Below are 19,917 nucleotides of genomic sequence, written 5' to 3'. Positions count from 1 at the left end.
AATGTTCAAGAGTCAGTCACAAAGTTGAATTTATGCACGACAATGATCCAAAGCACCGTTCAAAAATCTACCAAGGAATCGTGCAGAGGCACAAGTACAATGTGCTAGAATGGCCATCCCATCATTGAAAATGTATGGATTGATTTGAAGCAGGCTGTCCACACTTGGAAGCCATCAAACCTGACTGAACTAGAGGCATTTTGTAGTGAAATATCAGCCATCAGAATTCAGGGACTTGTCAGTGGCTATAGGAGGCATCTACAGGCCATTATTTCAGCAAAAAGGAGGCTCTACTGAATATTGATGGAATTATTCCTTTGGGGCACCCAAATTTATGCACCTTTTTTTGTTTAAATACATATTAAATTAGTTATATTGGTCCAATAAAACATATTTCTATAAGGTATAAAATATGTTAAAATGAAGTTGCTGCTTCAAAAGCTCAGCAAGTTATAAATTGATACAGTGAATTTTATCAGGGGGCCCCAAACCTTTACCACGTAAGAGCGAAGTCTAACAAGCTTGAACAAGAGAGAAGAGCAAGAGGACCCACCTTGAATGTGTACATTATGTAAACTTTTCTATTATTATGAAAAATTCAGTACATGATATGTAAAGTTAAAGATGAAAGAGGAGACAGTTATTCTAAATATGAGTGAAGAGGAATGGGAGTTTAAAAAATACAAAACATGAAAAAAATCAAAACAAGAGGAGACATGAAAATACAACAAAGGGGAAACCAGAAGCTCCTTCACAAAACTACAGCAGGGGAAGGATAAGCAGCCTGTCTGAGCACGCGAGTGGGGGCACCTGGGAGGGGCTGCAGGACATGAAGGTGTAGGCCTAAACAAGCGCTACAGCACAAGGAAATGTCTTAAGATGTGGAAATTAGGCTGGGGCCTCCTCTACAGCAATATGTGAAATAGTCTTTAATGATATGTTGTACTGTCCCAATTGTATACTTCAACAACAGGGGCCACCCTTCATTGTGGTCCCACTCTGGCTGCTCTACTGGGATGTCAGCCTAAGCCCCTCATTGAGGTTAGACAAATTTCCATGAGCAGCTGAGAACAGTGTGCTGGTGAGACTCCTTCTCTTCATGCTGGGAATTCACTTCTTTGGTGAGCGTGCGGAAGCAGAAGCGATTTTCTGCACACAGGTTCTGTGACCAAGGCCTCCTTCCCACAGGTCACAGGAGGACAGTACAGCCTGCAGGGCTTTAGCGTAGGCTGAAATGAGAGCACATATAACAAATGAATGAGGGATCTTCAAGGTGACGCTAGAGAACCCTCAAATGCACCCTCCCATCACAACGGCACAATCCGCCTAGTCAATGTTCTCTTTAAATTTTCCAGCTCTGCCACATCTTTTTTGTAGCCTGGAGACCAAAATGGCACATAGAACTCCAGGCAAGTTCTCAACAGGGTCTTCAAAAGCTTAATAAGACCTCCACTGACTTGTACTCTACACAGTGGACTCCGAAGGTATTCAGACCCCCATCACTTCCCATGTTGTACATTTAATTTTAAATGTATACATTTACCATTTTTACCCATCTGCATATAATCTTTCTATATATCTAGAGCTATCTATACCTATATCTATATATAAACGTCTATGTGTGGAAGAGAGAACTACTTAACGGATTTAGAATGTTTTTTTTTTCTATAATTTGCTTGAACATTGCGGCTGATTTTGCAACTTTTATCATCGCGCTAAGCATCATAGTTAGCTTGCAGCACCGATTTATTTGCATGAATCCAAGTGAGATGCAGCAGGTGGAGGGGGGCAGGGCTCTCTTCACTCACGCTCCCGCCTCAGGCATATTTTACATCAGCTTAGCTAGCGAACGAGAGAACTACTTAATGGATTTAGATCAGGGTTTTCTCTATAATTTGCTTGAACATTCTGGTTGATTTTGCAACTTCTCTCATTACGCTAATAATCAGAGTTTGCTGGCAGGTGTGATATATTCACGCTAATCCAAGACAGAGGCTGCGGGAGAGGGGTGGGGGAAGCGTGACGTCAGGAGTGGGGAGTCGGCCTACCTCTGGCCACATTTTGGAGTGTATCTTGCCTCCGCTTAGCTAGTAATACCTTTTTGTTCATTGATTTTTAAAGTTGGTCCCGTTTTACTACTACGCAGTTGGAGCCACAGGGGACAGCTAGTAACCCATAATGACAATGTGAAAGCGCGTTTTCAGAAAGGTTTGCAAATTTATTACCTCTCAAAAGCTGAAATCTCTCATTCATAAAAGCATTCAGACATCTTGTTGTAGCACTCCAAATTGTGCTTAGGTGCCTCCTGTTAGATTCTAGACAAATCTCAAGGATAATTACACCAGACTGGAGATACCTGTGGCAAACTGAATCGATTGGACATCTTTTAGAAAGGCACAAGTGTACCTGTATATATAAGATCCACAATTCACACTACAAGTCAGGACAAAAACCAAGCCATAAAATCCAAGGAACTCTCTGTAGACCTCCACAATCAAATGATGGTAAGGCATAGATCAGAGTGAGACAATAAAAACATTTCTAAAGCTTTAAGCATTCCCAAGAGTACAGTGGAAGAAGAATTGTGGTGAGACAGAAGTTTGGAACCACCAGGTCTCCTACAGACACCCATTTGGCTAAACTGAGGAACCGGGCAAGATGGGCCTTGGTCAGGGAAATGACAAAGACCCCAATGGTCAGTCTAGTAGAGCTTCAAATGTTCATCCTTTCAAAAGGTTCTCACATCATAACAGAGGACATCTCAGCAGCACTCCATCAACCAGGTGTTTATGGCACAATGGCTAGATGGGAGCCACTCTTGAGTAAAAGGTATGTAACAGTTTAAGGACCTCTGACAGCAGGAGGAAGATTTTCTGGTCTGATGAGATGAAACTTGAACAGATCTTTGGGCAGAACTTAAAAATAGCATGCCTGATTAATAGCAGGCACTGCTCATCACCTGCTAATACCCCTCCCTATATTGATGTGTGATGGGGGCAGCAACATGCAATGGGGGTGCTTCACATGAATTAAAAAAAGTATGAATGCAAGCAAATATAGAGGGGTCCTTGAAGAAAACCTGCTCCAGAGTGCACATGACCTCAGACTGGGGCAATAGTTCACCTGTCTGGTTGGTAATGACCTGAGGCATATGGACAAGATAATGCTGGACTATCAGGTCAGGTTGTGGACCATGCACTGGTACAGTGAGTTGCCGCACCCACCACATTACAAAACAGCTTGGGTTCCTGGTTGGCAACCCCCCAGGCAGACACATGGTCCAGTCCCACCCTCCAGAATTTGACCATCTATCTTCCACAGTCAAGTGTTACATGGTCATCCCCTTGGCAAGGTCCAGTTGCTCAAGTCCTCAACAATAAGGATCCTGCGAACCGGATCACCCTTGGGGAATTACACTACATGGCTGTAGTGCCATAACTGAAGCTCCCTCACAATGCAGGTGATGTGCCTCTTTCAGGACTCCATGAACAACACAAAGTCAAACCAGCGGTCCCCAAGGATTCTCTGATGAGACACAATACCGAAGGAGTCCAGTCTTCATCTCAGGTTACTGGATAGCATTCATGTCTCTTAACTATAGAGCAAGACGGGAAGCACCAGGACTCTATAAAGACTTGGACTTTGTCCTTTTGCAAAGATATTGGGAGTACCACACACCTGTTTCCAGAGACCTCATGACCCCCCACCCCCATGCTCTCCCAATCAATCTACTGACTTCAGAGGAAGAGTCACCGGAGACATGAATGTCACTGCCAAGGTAAGTAAACCTCTCAATGAGGTTGACATTCTCTCCACAGACAGACACACTACTGATGGCTGTGCCCAAGAGGTCATTAAAGGCCTGAGTCTTTGTTTTTTATCCAGGACACTCACAAGCCCAGACACCTCACTCAGTCTGTCAACAGCCCCAATCAGAGCCTCCATTGATTCTGTGAAGATCACAGCATCATCTGTAAAGTCAAGATCAATGAAACTTTCTTCACCAGCAGGTGCTGCACAGCTGCTGAACCACATGTCCATGCCCAATACCCAGTCTATGCAAGCTTTCAACCGAATAGGAGTAAAAACAGACCCCTGATGAGCCCCAAAATCAACTGGGAAAAACACAGAGGTTCTGCCTCCACTCTGGATTGGCTGCGGGACAAATCTCTGACAGTACTTCAGTGGCCCAGCCAAAGATCAGAATCAAATCTCATAGAACATCTGTGGAGAGATCTGAAGATGGCAGTTTACAGATGCTTTCCATTCAGACTACGAGAGCTTTAGGAGGATCTGCCAGGCAAAATGGGGAAAAACTGCCCAAATCCCGAGTGTGCTTGTAGACAATTACCTAAGGCAACTCGAAGCTGGAAATGCTGCCAGAGGGGCTTCTACAAAATGCTGAATTAAGGATCTTAATAATTATATGAATGAGAGATTTTAATGTTTTATTTTATAATAAATCTGCAAACCTATCTGAAAACATATTTTCACTTCATCATTGTGGACTATTGAGTGTAGATTGATAGTACAAATGTTAAAATTATTCATTTAAAACTAAATCTACACAATAAAGTGTGCAGGAAATGAAAGGACCTGAATACATTCTGAATCCACTGTAGCTGAACATTATGGTAGCTATCTTAAAGGCTTCTTAAACCTATAGTATCTGGATGTAGATAGTGATGAGTCCACTATTTATCCTCTAGTCCTGGAACTTTGAAGTTTCAGACCCCCATTGTGTATATAGATCTGACATTTCTATTTCCCACTTGTAATACCTTACATTTACGTACATTAAATTTCACCTGCCACAGATCTGCCCAAGTCCCTTTTTAACAATTTAGCGGATTCTAAATTATCTGGTAAGGCATCTAGTTTGGTATCATCTGCAACCTTAACCAGCTTTGTTATTTAAATTCTTATTAGATTGTTTATTTCCATTAAAAATAGCAGCTGCCCTAACACTGACCCCTAAGTCTGATTCTTTGTTTAAGCGCCCATCTATTACACCCACATAGATGCAGAAACCTCCATCACCGGCCTCTCGGCGAATCTCAGTCCTCTTACTGTCTTACTACTAATTGGAATTTTAGACCTTACAGGACTTGGACCCCCGGCCTGTGATGAGAAAGAGATCGTTATGAATTATCACAAAATCTAGACTTTAGGGAAGCTGTCCACAAGGAATCCAAAAAACAAGGGGGAGGGGGGGCTTATGGGGAGGAAGAAATTATTTTGGTAGAAGGTGATGAACAAAGCAGTCATCTTTTTCCACTGACCTTCAAGTATGTGACCATAAACTGCTAATTTTAATTTCATTAAACAAGTGGAAATATTTTAAAATAACAATAATAAAGCATCAAGCTGTTGAGTAACGTCTGTCACTTTCAAGTGACAAAAAAAGGGAAATGGAAAATCTGCATGACACAGTGGAAGTGCACCACTACACTCCAGTCTGTGCTTCTTTAGTCGCCTCCAACCTGCACCCCAACCTACCCCACATCCTCACCTTTTGGGTTCTTATAAAACACACAGTTGTTGGCACAGGTGTCAGGGTGTGAATCCCAAAAGCTCTCCCCACAGCAGCAGAGTGGAGGAAGGTCAAAGTTGTGATGTTCAATCTTCTCTTTCATCATCGCTCGTAGGGCTTCAATGAACCTGTAGCCCAACAGAAGACAAGTTAAGTCCAACCATAACTCACTTGTCTTCAAGAAATGTGTGACAGCTGTCTGCACTCTGTCTCATACTTTATTCAAATGGTTATTTATTAAGTGGTTTCCACCTTCCATTTTGTGAGTTGTTGAAATATTCAGGTTCATTTGGTGCAATCCACATTATAAATCATTGTCCAGCATTTTCATAGGTGTTATGACTGCATCTGAAGGTATTGTCTGAATAACTAATTGAGTTATTAGCATTTGTATTTTTAGTATCTTCATAAAATAGTCAGAAAATCCCATCTGTTTGTTTTTAAATCTATTTTCCTTTCTTTTGAGTGTATTAAACTTATCTGGTTCACACACATTTCTCGCAGTCTGTACACTACAAATCGCTTATTTTCCCCAGTAAAGGCCATGTCACATTACACAACTTTTCCAGCAATTTTTGGCTGCAAACTTCACATAAACTCCTCCTTAGACAGCCAGTCGTGTAGTCTGACATATCCAGCGACTAAACTCAGCAATCATGTTTGTGATAAAATCAAACAGGACTGATTTTTCTTTAAGACATAGGAAGTGGGCTCTGTGTTTGCGACATCGGAGGAGCCCAAGTACACTGCATATAATGCAGCAACAAGAAAAACAAAAACGCACATGTTTTGGACCTCACAAAAAGAAGAGAGACTCGTCTGTTTGAGGTCTTGTGTTTAACAAACCAAAACATAATAGAAAAAAGAAAATAAAAGGCGGAGATTGTAGGTAAACTTGTTGTCCTTGAGAGCATTTGTGCAGTACTGGCTGCCTTAGGCAGAATGTTATTCTATTATAAATTAAATTATATATTATTGTGATAGTTTGGAAAAGTGAAACTGTGCTGGAAAGTTCTCACAGAGTCACATAATTCATCACATTCTATGATTTTTAGTTGTGTAATCCGACATACTCAAAGCAACATGATTAGCAACTGCAGTTAACATCACCTACTAGCAGTAACGTAATGGGACAATGGGCTTAACCCAACCATGGAAATTTACATCGATCACCTGAGAGACTGAATCCCCTGCTGCCTCCTTCTGCAGTAATGAAACCCTACTGTGCCGTAATGGTGTAGTGGCTCTGTTCCCAGGGACATTTCTCGTACACAACCCTATGGTGCCCCCATAGATACCTAAATGACTCCCTCTTCTGGGCCTTTTTCTGCTTTTCCTTGCGCTCCCTTGCCTCTCGCTCCTCCATTTGCAGACGTGCCAGGACCTCCCTCTCTGTCTTGCCAGGGTCTTCATATTCTTCTTCAAAGTGCTTAGGCTGCTGCATCCTCCTCTCTTCATCTCGCCTCTGGCGCTCCTTCTCTTGTTTGATGCTGTGAGAAGAAACCACAAAAAAAAAAGTCTGAATGGTTCGATCAGTGGACCCACCATTGAAGGGGCTTGTGAAGTGATATTAGAGTTTGTGAAACCAGCAGCATAAAAGGGGTGAGGGATGTCTGGTAGAGGGAGTCAGGGCATGGAAGACAAAAAAAGGAGTGAAAAATAACAGAAAACTGCAATGTGACATTGGGGTGGGATAGAGTGCATTATGATAGGACAAGACATGTAAAAGAAAGGTCCAAAAATAAAGAGGATGGAGGAGGGATAGGACTAAGTGTAAAAATGGTGACATTAAGGATGGAAAAATTGAATAGAGCAGCTAAGCCATAGGATAGTACAATGGAAAAAAAAAGTTAAAACGGGAAAATGAAAGTAGAGCAATGGGTGAACCCTGGAGGTAGAGATTTAATATCAAATGGAGAAGGAGTGGAGTGTACATTACAAAAAGGATGGAGTGAGGACTGTGTTAAAAGTTAATAGTTGGAACAAGGCCATGGACAGGAAAGAAGAGATGGAAAAATAATCAAGGAGAATGAGATAAGAACAGGATGTTGTAGAAGGGGCAATAAGGAAATGGAAAGGACTGGAGACAAAAGAGATGGGCGTGGAGGTGGAGAGTGAAATGGGGTGGTGCAAAGTGTACATTACAAAAGACACTGAGAGGTGTGACAATAAAATGGATAGAGTAGGAGGGTAGCACAGTATGAAAATTGGGAGGTTATGAGAATGAAAAATGGTGACAAATCCCTGGAGAAGACAGATGGGAAAATAATCAATGAGAACAGCAGAATAGAGTGATGGGGCAATAAATCAATGGAAAGGAGTAAGAGGGGAGATATACTTCTCCATTTACTGCTCTATTATAAGGGGGTAAGACATGGAATTGAGCAGTCTGAAAATAAAAGAAATGGAGTCTGGAAGGAGGACGGTGTGATTAAGGGCATTAAAAATGATATACTATTTAAAACTGGAAAAAAATCAAATTTGCACTTAGAGGATTTGTACAAAACTTTTTCAAAACCTGGCAGGATCTAATCAATAACATTTAAGAATAAGCCTTTAAATTGAGGAAGCAGGTTCTCTCCCCTCTTTTACTCCATTTATCTTTATTCATTTATTAATTTATCTATTCACTTATCTTTACTAGTATAAAGTTTAACACTGCTGGCTTAGCTCTCTTTCTCAGGAGTGGGGGATGATTTGTTTCAAACCTTTTTTTTTGTAATACTTGAGTTGTGTATGGAATGTTATTTGATTTTAATAAAATCAATAAAATCAAAAAAAAGAAAAAATAATTAAATAAAAATTAAAAATGGGAAGAAGGAAACAGAAAGGGACAGTAGAAAACAATTCAAGAACCACCACATAGTGTAAAGGAGGCAACACAGAGATGGAAAGGAGTGGTGTGAAAAAACAAAATGGGTCTGGAAATAGAGCATAATATGGGAAGGGGAGCAGTACAATACAAAAGGGTAATTGAGAAGTAATGGAAGAAAAGGTGGAATAAAGAAGTGAGGACATAAAAAATAAAAATGACTACAAAGCCATGGGCATGATAGATGGAAAATAATCAAGGAGGACACAAGAAGTGCAGAAGAAAATGATAGAGGACAATAAAGACAGAAGCCATCCGCCTCTTTTTCCAAAATTTCAGCTGTTGCTTTCAGGCTGCAGATTTAGATTCCCAAGGGTTAACAGTAACATATTTAGGAACTTGATTCCCAGGACTATACACAGGTTGAATTCTGTTACTTTTAGATATGCTGCCAAATTAGTATTATTGTGTACTGTTAAAACTAATTATTCTACTTTGTACAAATCTTGAGTTTGCATATATAAGACTAGCTGTCCCCGCGGCTCCACCTGTGTAGTAGTGAAACAGGACAAACTTTTAAAAATCAATAAACTAACAGGTATCGCTAGCTAAGCAAGCTACACTCCAAAACACAGAGGTAGACGGACTCGAATGGAGGCTGGCGCGTTAGGGAGGAGAGCCCCACCTGGCTCTGTACTCCTGAAATCACGCTCCGCCTCCCCTCGGCCTGCAGCCTCTGTCTAGGATTAGCATGAATAAATTTGTGAACTATGAATCTTAATGTGATGAGAGAACTCGCAAAAATTAACTGGAATATTCAAGCAAATTATAGAGGGGGAAAAAAGAAAAAAAAAAAAGATCAAAATCCGTTGATTAGTTTTCTTGTGAAAAATGGACAGACATACAGACAGAAAGACGTTGCATTTTGTATATATGGAGACTAGCCATTCCCCACGGCTCTGCCCGCGTAGTAGTGAAACAAAAACCAATAAACAAAAAGGTATCGCTAGCTAAGCGATGGCAAGGTACACTCCAAAACACAGAGGTAGACAGGTTCCCTACTCCTGACGTCACGCTTCCCCCTCCCCTTGCCCGCAGCCTCTGTCATGGATTAGTGCGAATAGATCACTCCTGCAAGCAAACTATGATTCTTAGCGCAATGACAGAAGTCACAAAATCAACTGGAATATTCAAGCAAATTCTAGAAAAAAAGAAAGAAAAAAAAAAAAAACGATCTGAATCCGTTAAGTAGTTCTCTCGTTTGCTTGCTAAGCGGATGTTAAGATACGCCCCGAGGCTGGCATGTGAGTGAGGAGAGCCCCGCCTGCTATGTCTCTCTAGGATTCATGCAAATAAATCACTCCTACAAGCGAACTATGATACATGGCGCAATGAGAGAAGTCGCAAAATTGACCGGAATATTCAAGCAAATTATACAAAAAAACCCAATGAGATATGATGGCTGTCAATTTGTACCTTTTCTTTCTTTCTTGTATCTGTGTAACAATGCCTTATGTTTAGTTCTATCCTGTCACAAACAAATTTCCCTCTCTGATAATAAAGTTAACCCACCTAAAAAAATAAAAAAAAATGGAAGGGAGAGAGTGTTGAAGTGGGGTGCAGTATATTACGAATGGGCAAAACATGGACTTGAGAATCTGAAAACAAAAGACAAATTAAAGAGGGTAGACAGTATGATGAAGGGCACAAAAATTAAAAGTGAAAATGGGGCTATGGATAGTAAAAGTGGAAGAAAAAAAAATCAGAGAGATTGAGAGAACCACCAAATAGGTCGAAGGAGACAAAGAGATGGAAAGGAGTTGAGAGGGGAAAAAATGAATGGGTGTGAAGGTAGAGGTGGAGCATGAAATGGGAAGGGGAGCAGGAGAACACAGCAGTGTGAAATAAGAAGTGATGGCACGGTGTTAAAAAGCCAGGGAATATGACATGGAAATTAAAAAACTGGAAAGGAAAAAAAAAAAAAAAGAAAAAAAAAAAAAAAGGCAAATGGAGAGAGCAAAATGCTAAGCAGTGCAGTATGAGTGGGTAAGATATGAAATTGAGAGGTCTGAAATAAAGAGACAGAGTAAGAAGGCAGTACGGAGTGATGAATAGCACTGAAATTAAATGTGGAAAGAAGGCCATGGAGAGGAAATGAAAGAAAGAAAAATAAACAAGGAGGACAGGAGAAGTGTTAAGGGGGCCATTAAGAAATGGAAAGGCGTGGAGTGAAAATAAAAGGAATGGGTGTGGATTTAGAGCATGAAAAGGGAAATTGAAAAGTGTGAAGACAGAAGGGATGGGATAAGAAATGATGACGTTGGATTTAAATGATAAGGAGGTGTATGGCACTAAAAATACAAGTGGTGACAAGACTACTGGGAGGAGATGGTGAAAAATAGTTGGTTTGATGAAAAGAGCAGACTAATGTGATGGGAGGACCATTAAGGAAATGAAAAGGAGTGGAGCGAAATAAAAGGAAAATGTGGAGATTGATGAGAATAGGAAAAGGTATAGGGGTGGCAGTGCATGGTATGCAGAGGCCTGAAAGTTAAAAAAATGGAATTAAGACTAAGGAGAATGTTCAACAAATGGGGGGGGGTGGGGATGGCGGGGGGGATTCCGGGGGATTGGAGTTGCAGGGCGTGAAAATTAAAAGTGGGGACAAGGCCCAAAAACTCAAGAATGCCACAGACTTAGGGGGACGTTAAGAGTGAAGTTAAAAGTCCATTACAAGAAAGGGGCCAGCCAATACACGGTACGGAGAAGTGCTAAAATAATGGCAAAGGATAAGTAAGGGAGGACAATGTGCAAATGGGATGTAGGCCAAAGAAATTAAAGTGGGGACAAGGCCATGGAACAGACAGGCTAAATAATCAAAAAAGACAAAAGGAGTGGGTGGAGAGGGAAGAGAAAACAGGGGAAGGCAGCAAGACACTAATGTGAACATCAGGGGCCTCATGTATAAACGGTGTGTATGCACAAAAATGTTGCGTAAGAATGTTTCAAATTGCAATGTATAAAACCTAAACTTGACATAAAGCCACACACATTTCCATGCTAGCTCATACCCTGTCGTACGCAAGTTCTGCGCTCGGTTTTGCAGATTGGCGGCACCCAGCGTCAAAGCAGTGCTACTATTCCTGTGTGGTTACCGTTTCTTTTTTAGATCCACATCCCTGACGCGGCTTTATAAAATACACTGAAATTAACCGCATATTGTTTATTAGTTTAATGCATCCGATTGTAATTAACCTGTAACAATATAATGTTCCACAGAATGGTCAAACTATTCCAAATACCATAACTGCTTTAGCGTTGTTAGTCTCACTGCACCTTCTTCTTTCAGCTGCTCCCGTTAGGGATTGCCATATTACTCTCACTGCCCGACTCACAGTATTTATATCACTGTATCTGAGTGTGAATCACAGCTGTACAGCAGCTGATCGGAAAGAGAATTAGCAGTATACAGCATCAAGCACACACTGCCTCAGCCATTCGCTATTTGAACTGCTCTTATCCGACAAACACTTCAAAGTCTTTCCTGTACTGACCTCGTGGTTCTCAAACAGTTTCATCCTAAGAACTATAAACGCACTCAATCAACCCATCAAGTGCTCCTTGTAGAACTGTTTGTACTTATAAGTACAATTACCTCACTGTAAACTTGCAATAGTTATAATATTGCACAACCTGAGCCACTTTATAAAGCGCGTATTTACATATGATGATATCATTTTTAAGATGAAATGCAGCAAAATATGTTTTTTATATTATACAGATAAAACTAACTACACGGTGCTGCAGCGTTAGCGAGGAGCTGGAGCTTCGTTCACGGATTGTTCCTGCCTGGCCCTGTATTCTTGCTGTGGCTGGTGCGACACTGGAAGGATAGATGAATAGAATAATTAAACATTACGAGTATATTTCAATGTTCCTTAAAAGTTTTGAAGAATCGGCGTTCTAAGCTTACAGATGACTTAACTTCTATTACAGAGCCGATTATGTGGCGATTGGGTATTTGGAGAAAGAAAAGTAAGGACAGGAATTGGGGGTTAGTACATTTGAAAGAGACAGTACTTCTGTAATAAAGTATTTCATCGAAGGTCGCGCATGGCGCAGCAAGCATTTTGCGTGAGACATGAACAATCACCGCGCCACTGTGTTCCCATGTTTAATAACATACTTTAACTCCTATTATCATGAAAATGATAGCACGTATACTTCTCAGTATTTTAATTATTCAGAGAGCTGTAATATTATGAATGTAATAGATTCTATGTCCTGTCGGAGGAAAAGAAAGCCCGGAAGCACGTAGTGATTCACACACAGAGCACATAGAAGATCAAATACAAAACAAAGCTTTTAACGTGCTACTTTAGTTGCAATGGGATTTGAGAAACTAGTAAATTAAACGATTTTAAGATAAGTTTATGATGTTCTACTTTAATGACAAAATAAACTATGTGATTAAAGTGGAAATTTCGAGATTAAAGTTGACATTTTGTGCTGTGGGCACTGTGCGACTTTGTGAACTTGAGCTTTCGAGTTTCTCCGACACGCTATGTCACTCGATCAACTTCCTTTTGTTGTTTATACCACTGTTTAAATCAACAAATAGTTAGTTTTTCCTTGCCTCCACTTGGTATTCGCTGAAATTCTTCTGTTTCCCTTGTACTTTTCCCATTGTCTTTTCACAGAAGGCTGAGCTTAAAGGCTATTTATATTGATTTGCATATTCAAAGAGGTGTAATTCTGGGAGGAGTTGGGGTGGGACAGCAGGCGCGTGCATGTGCGTTAAATTTTCACGCTGACCGGGATTTATGTAGCGGAAGAACATGGAAGTTGGTGTTTGCACAGATTTATGCACCTGCATTTTCTTGTGCGTAAGCACATTTCCGCTTTTGTGCTTACGTCATGTTATAGAGCAAATTCTACGTACAAAATGGGAGAAAAAGATAAATGGTTTAGTCACATTCATGGCTGGGTAAAAGGTTAGAATAAATAATGGGTCCAGAGTGTGAAAGGGAGAGATTATGAAAATAAAAGATGAATAAGGAGTAAAAGGTGGAATAAAAACTCTTTAGAGGGTAAAGTGGGGAAGATATAAAAAATAAGCAGTGGTGGTGCTGGTCGGGGTCTTAGTTTCACTGGAATACCTGCTGATCCTCTGAAGATGGTCCCGATGGCGTCGCTGCTCCTTAACCTGCTCTCTCTCAATGTCCATAAAGAGTCGCCGATACATCAGGAACTGAGCCTGTCGCTGTATGAGAGGAGACAGTGCTACAGTTAGAGTAATCAATACAAAACTCCCCAGGGACTTTGACTTTACCCTCAGGCCTCACAGTTAAAGGCCCCACCTACACGCTTTTAAGTTTATCTAATAGCAAGACAAGGCCTTGAGTTCCAGGCATTCAGCCAGGGGACAGATAATATGGCAGCCAGGCAGGTGGTAACATCAGCTCAGTCCTTTCTTATTTTGAAACATGAACGTCCCAACCCCCAACATATACAAATGCTTAACAATAGCACTGTGCCACCTACCTGTTTCCGGATATCCTCTTGGTTCACATCAGCCCATGGTGGCAATGTGCTAATGGATTCCATAAGACTGGGACCAGCTGGGAGAGGCTCCTGCTGTGAACGGTCGCACACCTACAACAAAGACATGACAAATGAGAACAGAGGGTGCGGATACAATATCACAATGGATTTGCGCCGCTATTAGGGCTTCTGTGTAACATCTGGGAACTGCAGGTGAGCTTAAAATGCACTCATTGAGCACAACACCCACACTACTCATTTAAAAAAAAAATAAATAAAAAAAAATAAACACAACAGTACACAAGAGCAGGCCATCTCATATTCCTTACCAGCACATCCTGAAAGTTGACTGTCCTGCCAGTCTGCTTTGGAGAACCAATCAGACCCTGCATGTAGAGGGGGAGGTCATGCTGTGAAGCCAAAGGCATCTCTTCAGTGTAGTCCTCTACATCATCATCATCTTCATCATCACCACCACCACCAGTAGGGGGCAGCAAAGGACCAGGAGATTTCTGAAAGAAGTAAACCAAAGTGGGCAAAATGGGAAATTTTGAATATAGGTAAGTGCACATCAGGCTTGTACAGATTGCTGTGTTAACGTGTGTATTTACTACTTTTGCTAGACTGTACAAGTCAAGTCAAGTTGGGGTGCATGCACTGGTACAGTGTGTTGCCGCACCCACCACACGACGAAACAGCTCGGGATTCTGGTTGGCAACCCCCTCAGGCAGACATGCGGTCCAGTCCCACCCTCCGGAAATGACCTATCTGCTGCAGCCAGGTATTAAGAGGATGTTCCCTTGGCCTGGTCCAGCCACTCGGGTCCCCAACGATGAGGATCCTGTTAGCTGGATCAACTTCGTGGAAATACACCACATGGCCATAGTGCCGTAACTGACGCTCCCTCACAATGCAGGTAATGTGCCTCATTCGGGACTCCATGAGGAACTGCTCATTTGACACAAAAACCAACCAACAGTACCCAAGGATTTTCCGGAAAGACGCAGTACCAAAGGGGTCCAGTCTTAATCTCAGGTCACTGGATAGCATCCATGCCTCACAACCATATAGCAAGACATGAAATCCCAGGACTCTAAAGACTTGGACCTTCATCCTTTTGCATAGATATCAGGAGTGTCACACACCCCTTTCCAACGACCTCATGACACCCCATGCTCTCCCAATCAGTCTACTGACTTCATAGGAAGAGTCACCAGAGACATGAATGTCACTGCCAAGGTAAGTAAACCTCTCGACAAGATCGACACTCTCTCTGCAGGCATACACTACTGATGGCCGTGCCTAAGAGGTCATTAAAGGCCTAGATCTTTGTTTTTTATCAGGACACTCGCAAGCCCAGACACTCAGACTCCTCGCTCAGTTTCTCGAGCACCCCGATCAGAGCCTGTACACTCAGGTAAAAAAATCTCATGTAACAGTGTACACAATTTGAAAGAAATCCCTGCATTTTAAGACTTTATTTATCAGGAGCCTTTTATTTAAAGCAAATTTCAAATGACAAATGTAGCGTCAGTAGAGCCTTGAGGTCTCCAACAGTCCAAATACAGTACATTAGCCACACTGCTTTGGCATTGCCGCCAGGTCTTTATTTCTTTTTTGAGGTATGATTGGAGGGCAACATTTCAGAAGAAATGCCACCTGCTTTACCGCTAGGGAGGATCCTTTATGGAATGGAGCTTTTAAATCAGACCTGATCTTTAAAATTAGGGTTTTGTTACAGGCACATCTCTCTCTCCCCCCAATATGGCCCTTTAGGACTCACAGATGAAATAGGACATGCCATGTTCCAGGTTTACCCTTATTAGTCCTCCAGATGTTTCTCTTCCACCTTTCACAATGCTGGACATTCTTTGGGGTGAGCCCCATTCTTTTAATACCATCTGATAGTTACAAAGTATTACAGCAGAATATTTTTATGGCTAGAAGCCCTTCTTTGTGTCAGCCTCATTTAGTCACCATGACACGCATGGGGTCAGTCAGCTCTAAACTGGACCAGTGTCCCAGTCAGGGATTGCTCCCACCTAGTTCTGCCGGGCACCAGCTTCCTGTGACCTGGATAAGTAGGTAACAAAATGGATGGATGGATGGGTGAATATACTTGAGCAAGTATGGTGAAAAATACTAACTAGGTATTACAAAGGCTAGGGAAGCCTATTAATATCCATTATAAAAAGTCACATTATGTCTTATGTAGAGTCTTGCCCCGTGACCACCAACCCATAATGCATGGACACTTCAGCCTCACAAGTTCAATGTGACTCACATCTCGTGTTGGCGAGACCCTCCAAACACCTCCTGGGAGCTCTGATGCAGAATTTTCCATAGGGAGAGTCTGACAGGAAGCAAGTCGATGTCTAGCCTGCTTCAGGACTTTACTCAACTGGGAAAAGAAAAAAAAAAAAAATAACCATGTGAGATATCTTGCTTATGACAGAAATATAAAACATATGAGCTTCCTCTTTTACTTGACAGGAAAAAAAAAAGACAGTCAGCTGTTTTCCAGAGATAAAATGGCCAAGCTTAGATCAGCACAGTTGGGCTCAGACCCTTCCTATGTAGAGTTTGTATGTTCTACCAGCATCCACAAGTTTTTCCTCCTGTTATCTTCCCATATCCCCTAAGTTGTGTACAGTAGGTTTGGTTACTTTACATTGGACCAAGTTTAAATATGTATGTGATGGGGGGGTCCTGCAAGGGGCAAGCACCTTTTTTAGGACTGGTTCCTGCTATGCACCTGATGATGCCAGGAAAGGCCCCAGTCCCCACACACCTGCATTTCATTAAGTGGGTCTGATCATGCTATGTAAAAGATCACAGCAGAATTACCTTGTTTTATAGTTACTCTGTATGCTGCATACAGTGCCCTTCACATAAGGCATCCCTGCCAATGTGCTTTACAAAGCAATCCAGGAAATTCAACACTTAAAAAACAATTGGCTAAGGTGTACAGGTATTTAGAATATTTTAACTAGTGGACACCAATCCCATAGCTCTGGGCGAGTCCTCATTTCTCAGAACATATACTCACTTGTTTGGTGTGATCAGAATCTGTGGTCCTGTCTGCTTCATTGTCACTGCCAATCAGACTCCTTGTGCTGACAAATCGGGCACTGGGGCCACAGATGGCCAACTCACTCTGCATGTGGTGCCTCTGCGCAGTCTTCTGAGGGGACAGGCGCTGGCTGGCATTGCACAGCTGCTGGACTACCCGCCCTTCAGATTCAGCCTGGGGGAAAAGTAACATTAATGAAGTTCATGTAGGCATTACCAGCATTGATGTATACCATCGTCTTACAACTGAATCATTAGCCAAGATGTAGTGAGAGTAATTTTGGGGTAAAATTTTAATTTATCCAATCCAATGATATGCAGCTACTGCTGGATGAAAAGCAGTAGCCAGCTCTGGATGGGACACCAATCTCTCACACTCGCTGTGTTAAAGGGGAAAGTTAAGAGTCATCCATCAATCAAACCTGCATGTCTTTAGGAAGAAGGACAGAGCACATGCAATTGAGAAAAGCCCATACTGACACCAGGAGAACATGTATTAAAAAAAAAAAAAAAAAAAAAATCACAAAGGCATGTATTGACCAGGCCAGAATTTGATGCCAGGTTTACAGAGCATGAAAGGCCATCACAGTGGCTGATCGACCACTCTGAAGGTGGCACAGATTGGCATTCTGTATCTTAAGCCCTGCATCTACATAGTATCAGATCTCAAAGCCTCAAGCTTCACCACCTGAAGATTTTAGAGGCCTGTCTAACTCAACACAACATCTTGCATTGCTGTTTAATATAGGCCTCAGCTGACACGCCGCTCACTTTTTTTTTTTTTTGCTAAGTTTGTCCCTGTTCTGGGTTGCAGAGAACCAGTGGCAACCTGGACCTAATGCCAGAAACTAGCTGCGCATACTTATTATGTTTTTTTTTGTTTTTGTCAGTGTTAAAAAACTCAATTTCAACCCACGGTCATTCAAACCCGTATAACAAGAAAATATGAAAACTTCCAAGGTGAGGAATACTTTTCAAAGGCACTTATATAAATAAACAAAATAATTCAGGGGCAAAAGAAGGTGGTCAAAATCACAACACAAAGTTGCATGTCCAGAAGCAAAGGCCAGGTGAAATGTAAAGAAGAGGTAAAATTAAAAATAAACGTATTCATTTTTCTACCCGCTTATGCAGTTTAGGCTTGTGGTCACTCTCGTCCCGTCATAGTGCACAAGACAGAAATCAGCACAAGATTTGGTGCCAGTTCAACTTTGCCTCCATACAAGGTAAATACAGAGCTGCCAATTCACCTAATCTGCAGATGTGGTAATTAAAAAAAAAAACTATGCACTTGGAGAATATGCAAACCCCATGCCAGCAATTACACAATGCCTCTGAGAAGGCCATGTTACTCCACTTACCATCTTCTTTTTGTTTGACCACTCCATCACATGACTATAGCATTGTAATCAGGAAGACGGTGTCAAAAGCCAGCAGTACCTGAACGGAGGTGCCAGGGGCAGATCCATGAACAAAAGCAGACAATGGTACTTCTCACTCACTGAGCAGACCTTTTTGCTATCATACAACACCTAATATAACATTTCCACCAACCCTAGACTGGATGCCAGGACCGAAGTGTATGTACGCATAACATCGGACCAATTAACTTAACATGCTTATCGAGGAAGGAAAAACCGACGAAGTCGACGTGCACACTCCACAGAATCAGTACCCAGGTCAAAATTCCAGTCCAAGACTCTGTAACTGTCAGGCAACAGCGACACCGTGTGGCAACTCAGAATTCTGTCTTTTTCTTTCAGCTGTATAAATCGACTTCATATTAGACGCTGGATATTCCTCCTACGTCTATTGCCCCTTACCGTTTCAGTGAACATCTTCAGATGAAGTTTTTTACGTATCCTATATTGCCTGGCCACTCTTCGGCGGACCTCTTCCTGGAAATGACAGAGGTGTTCGGCCATCTCCTCCCGCCTACCCTTTAAGCGCTCCTCCGTGTGCATCGCAGTGACCTGTGAAGACAAGCAGTCATCAGCACTTTACGTCGCGTTCCATTAGAGAGGGAAAGTGCAAGGCAACAGTGCGTACGTACCCCGGCATGTTCTTGGCATTCGGCTTCATACTCGACCTTTGTCCCCTCTGGTGGACCCACCTGGCACCTCCCTGCTAAAACGTGCTTCACGTCCTTGTACAAGGTCTGGGGTCTGGTGACAGGGATGGTGGGTTGATTCTGGGTGAACTTATGCTTCACCACTCTGATCCGCGCACCCGATGCGCGTGGCGCTTGCATCGTATTAGTTAACGTAGCACAAAATAAATCTAAGCCGCCATAACTTATAGGCACTGTGGTATATGCGGTTTCTATTCCGATTCTACGATCAGCTGCAAACTGGAAAGTCGAAGGATTGGCATTCGGGTGAGAGTTTAAATCCAATTATTTCTTGAAAAAAATGACTAAACTTATAAAAATTCTTTCCGATTACCGAATTGATACGTGACCATCTTCAAATAAAATAAACACAGATGTTATTTATTCTTACACGTAGCCATTAGTCGCCGTAAATCAGAACGCTTTGCTCAGAACACAGTATCTCGCCAATGTTTGTGGCTGTAAACTGAACGAACACAAGTGAGGAAAATCTCGTTAATTAAAAACGACAAACAAGTATATTATATTCACCAACATTCTATTCCAGGCCGTAACGTTCAAACACACAGACAACCAGTCAAAATTAGCCGAGTTTATGTAATAAGTGAAGTCGCCAAAAAAACCCGCCGCACAATTAAATCGACACTCTCAGCGACGGCCCGCCTTCCTTCCGGACTGAGCGCCAATTCAAACTGCTGTTGCTAAGGACGCCTCTTTCCCTCAGACAGCGCAAGGCCAGCCTACTTTGTGCAGTGATTGGTTAATCTCAAATGTACTCCCATGTCACTGGATAGATTTACGTCAGTTAACCAGTTAAAAAAAGAAAAATCACACAAAACACGCCCT

General features: G+C 41.9%; 1 protein-coding gene across 2 annotated transcripts; it reads right to left on the bottom strand.

Annotated features, from left to right (window-relative positions):
- Positions 1-554: 554 nt before the first annotated feature.
- Positions 555-19,917, bottom strand: ccdc15 (coiled-coil domain containing 15). Of its 2 annotated transcripts, XM_028810441.2 has the most exons (10): positions 19,015-19,917; positions 18,785-18,934; positions 16,939-17,136; positions 16,174-16,290; positions 14,219-14,401; positions 13,890-14,000; positions 13,505-13,608; positions 6,832-7,023; positions 5,513-5,661; positions 555-1,229 (listed from the first exon to the last, which is right to left on the bottom strand). In XM_028810441.2, the coding sequence occupies exons 1-10, from the start codon at positions 19,210-19,212 to the stop codon at positions 1,111-1,113; spliced, it is 1,521 nt and encodes a 506-aa protein (XP_028666274.1). In that variant the 5' UTR covers positions 19,213-19,917; the 3' UTR covers positions 555-1,110. The 2 variants fall into 2 exon arrangements, with proteins under 2 accessions (XP_028666274.1, XP_028666275.1); XM_028810442.2 differs by lacking the exons at positions 18,785-18,934; positions 19,015-19,917 and adding an exon at positions 18,323-18,618.

This window comes from Erpetoichthys calabaricus, chromosome 9 (assembly GCF_900747795.2).
Source record: "Erpetoichthys calabaricus chromosome 9, fErpCal1.3, whole genome shotgun sequence".
In the NCBI taxonomy this organism is placed as follows: domain Eukaryota; kingdom Metazoa; phylum Chordata; class Cladistia; order Polypteriformes; family Polypteridae; genus Erpetoichthys; species Erpetoichthys calabaricus.
Note: the sequence above shows the minus strand (reverse complement) of the source record. Positions and strands in the feature narration are given on the sequence as shown.

Bases quoted from the DNA above. Each gene is read 5' to 3' on its own strand.
- ccdc15 (XM_028810441.2), bottom strand. From the start codon at position 19,212: ATGCAAGCGCCACGCGCATCGGGTGCGCGGATCAGAGTGGTGAAGCAT. The intron at 14,001-14,218 runs GTAAGGAATATG...TCTTTGTTGTAG, and splicing joins TCAACTTTCAGGATGTGCTG to GTGTGCGACCGTTCACAGCA. The intron at 7,024-13,504 runs GTATTCCAGTGA...TTCTTCTCACAG, and splicing joins CATCTTCAGAGGATCAGCAG to CATCAAACAAGAGAAGGAGC.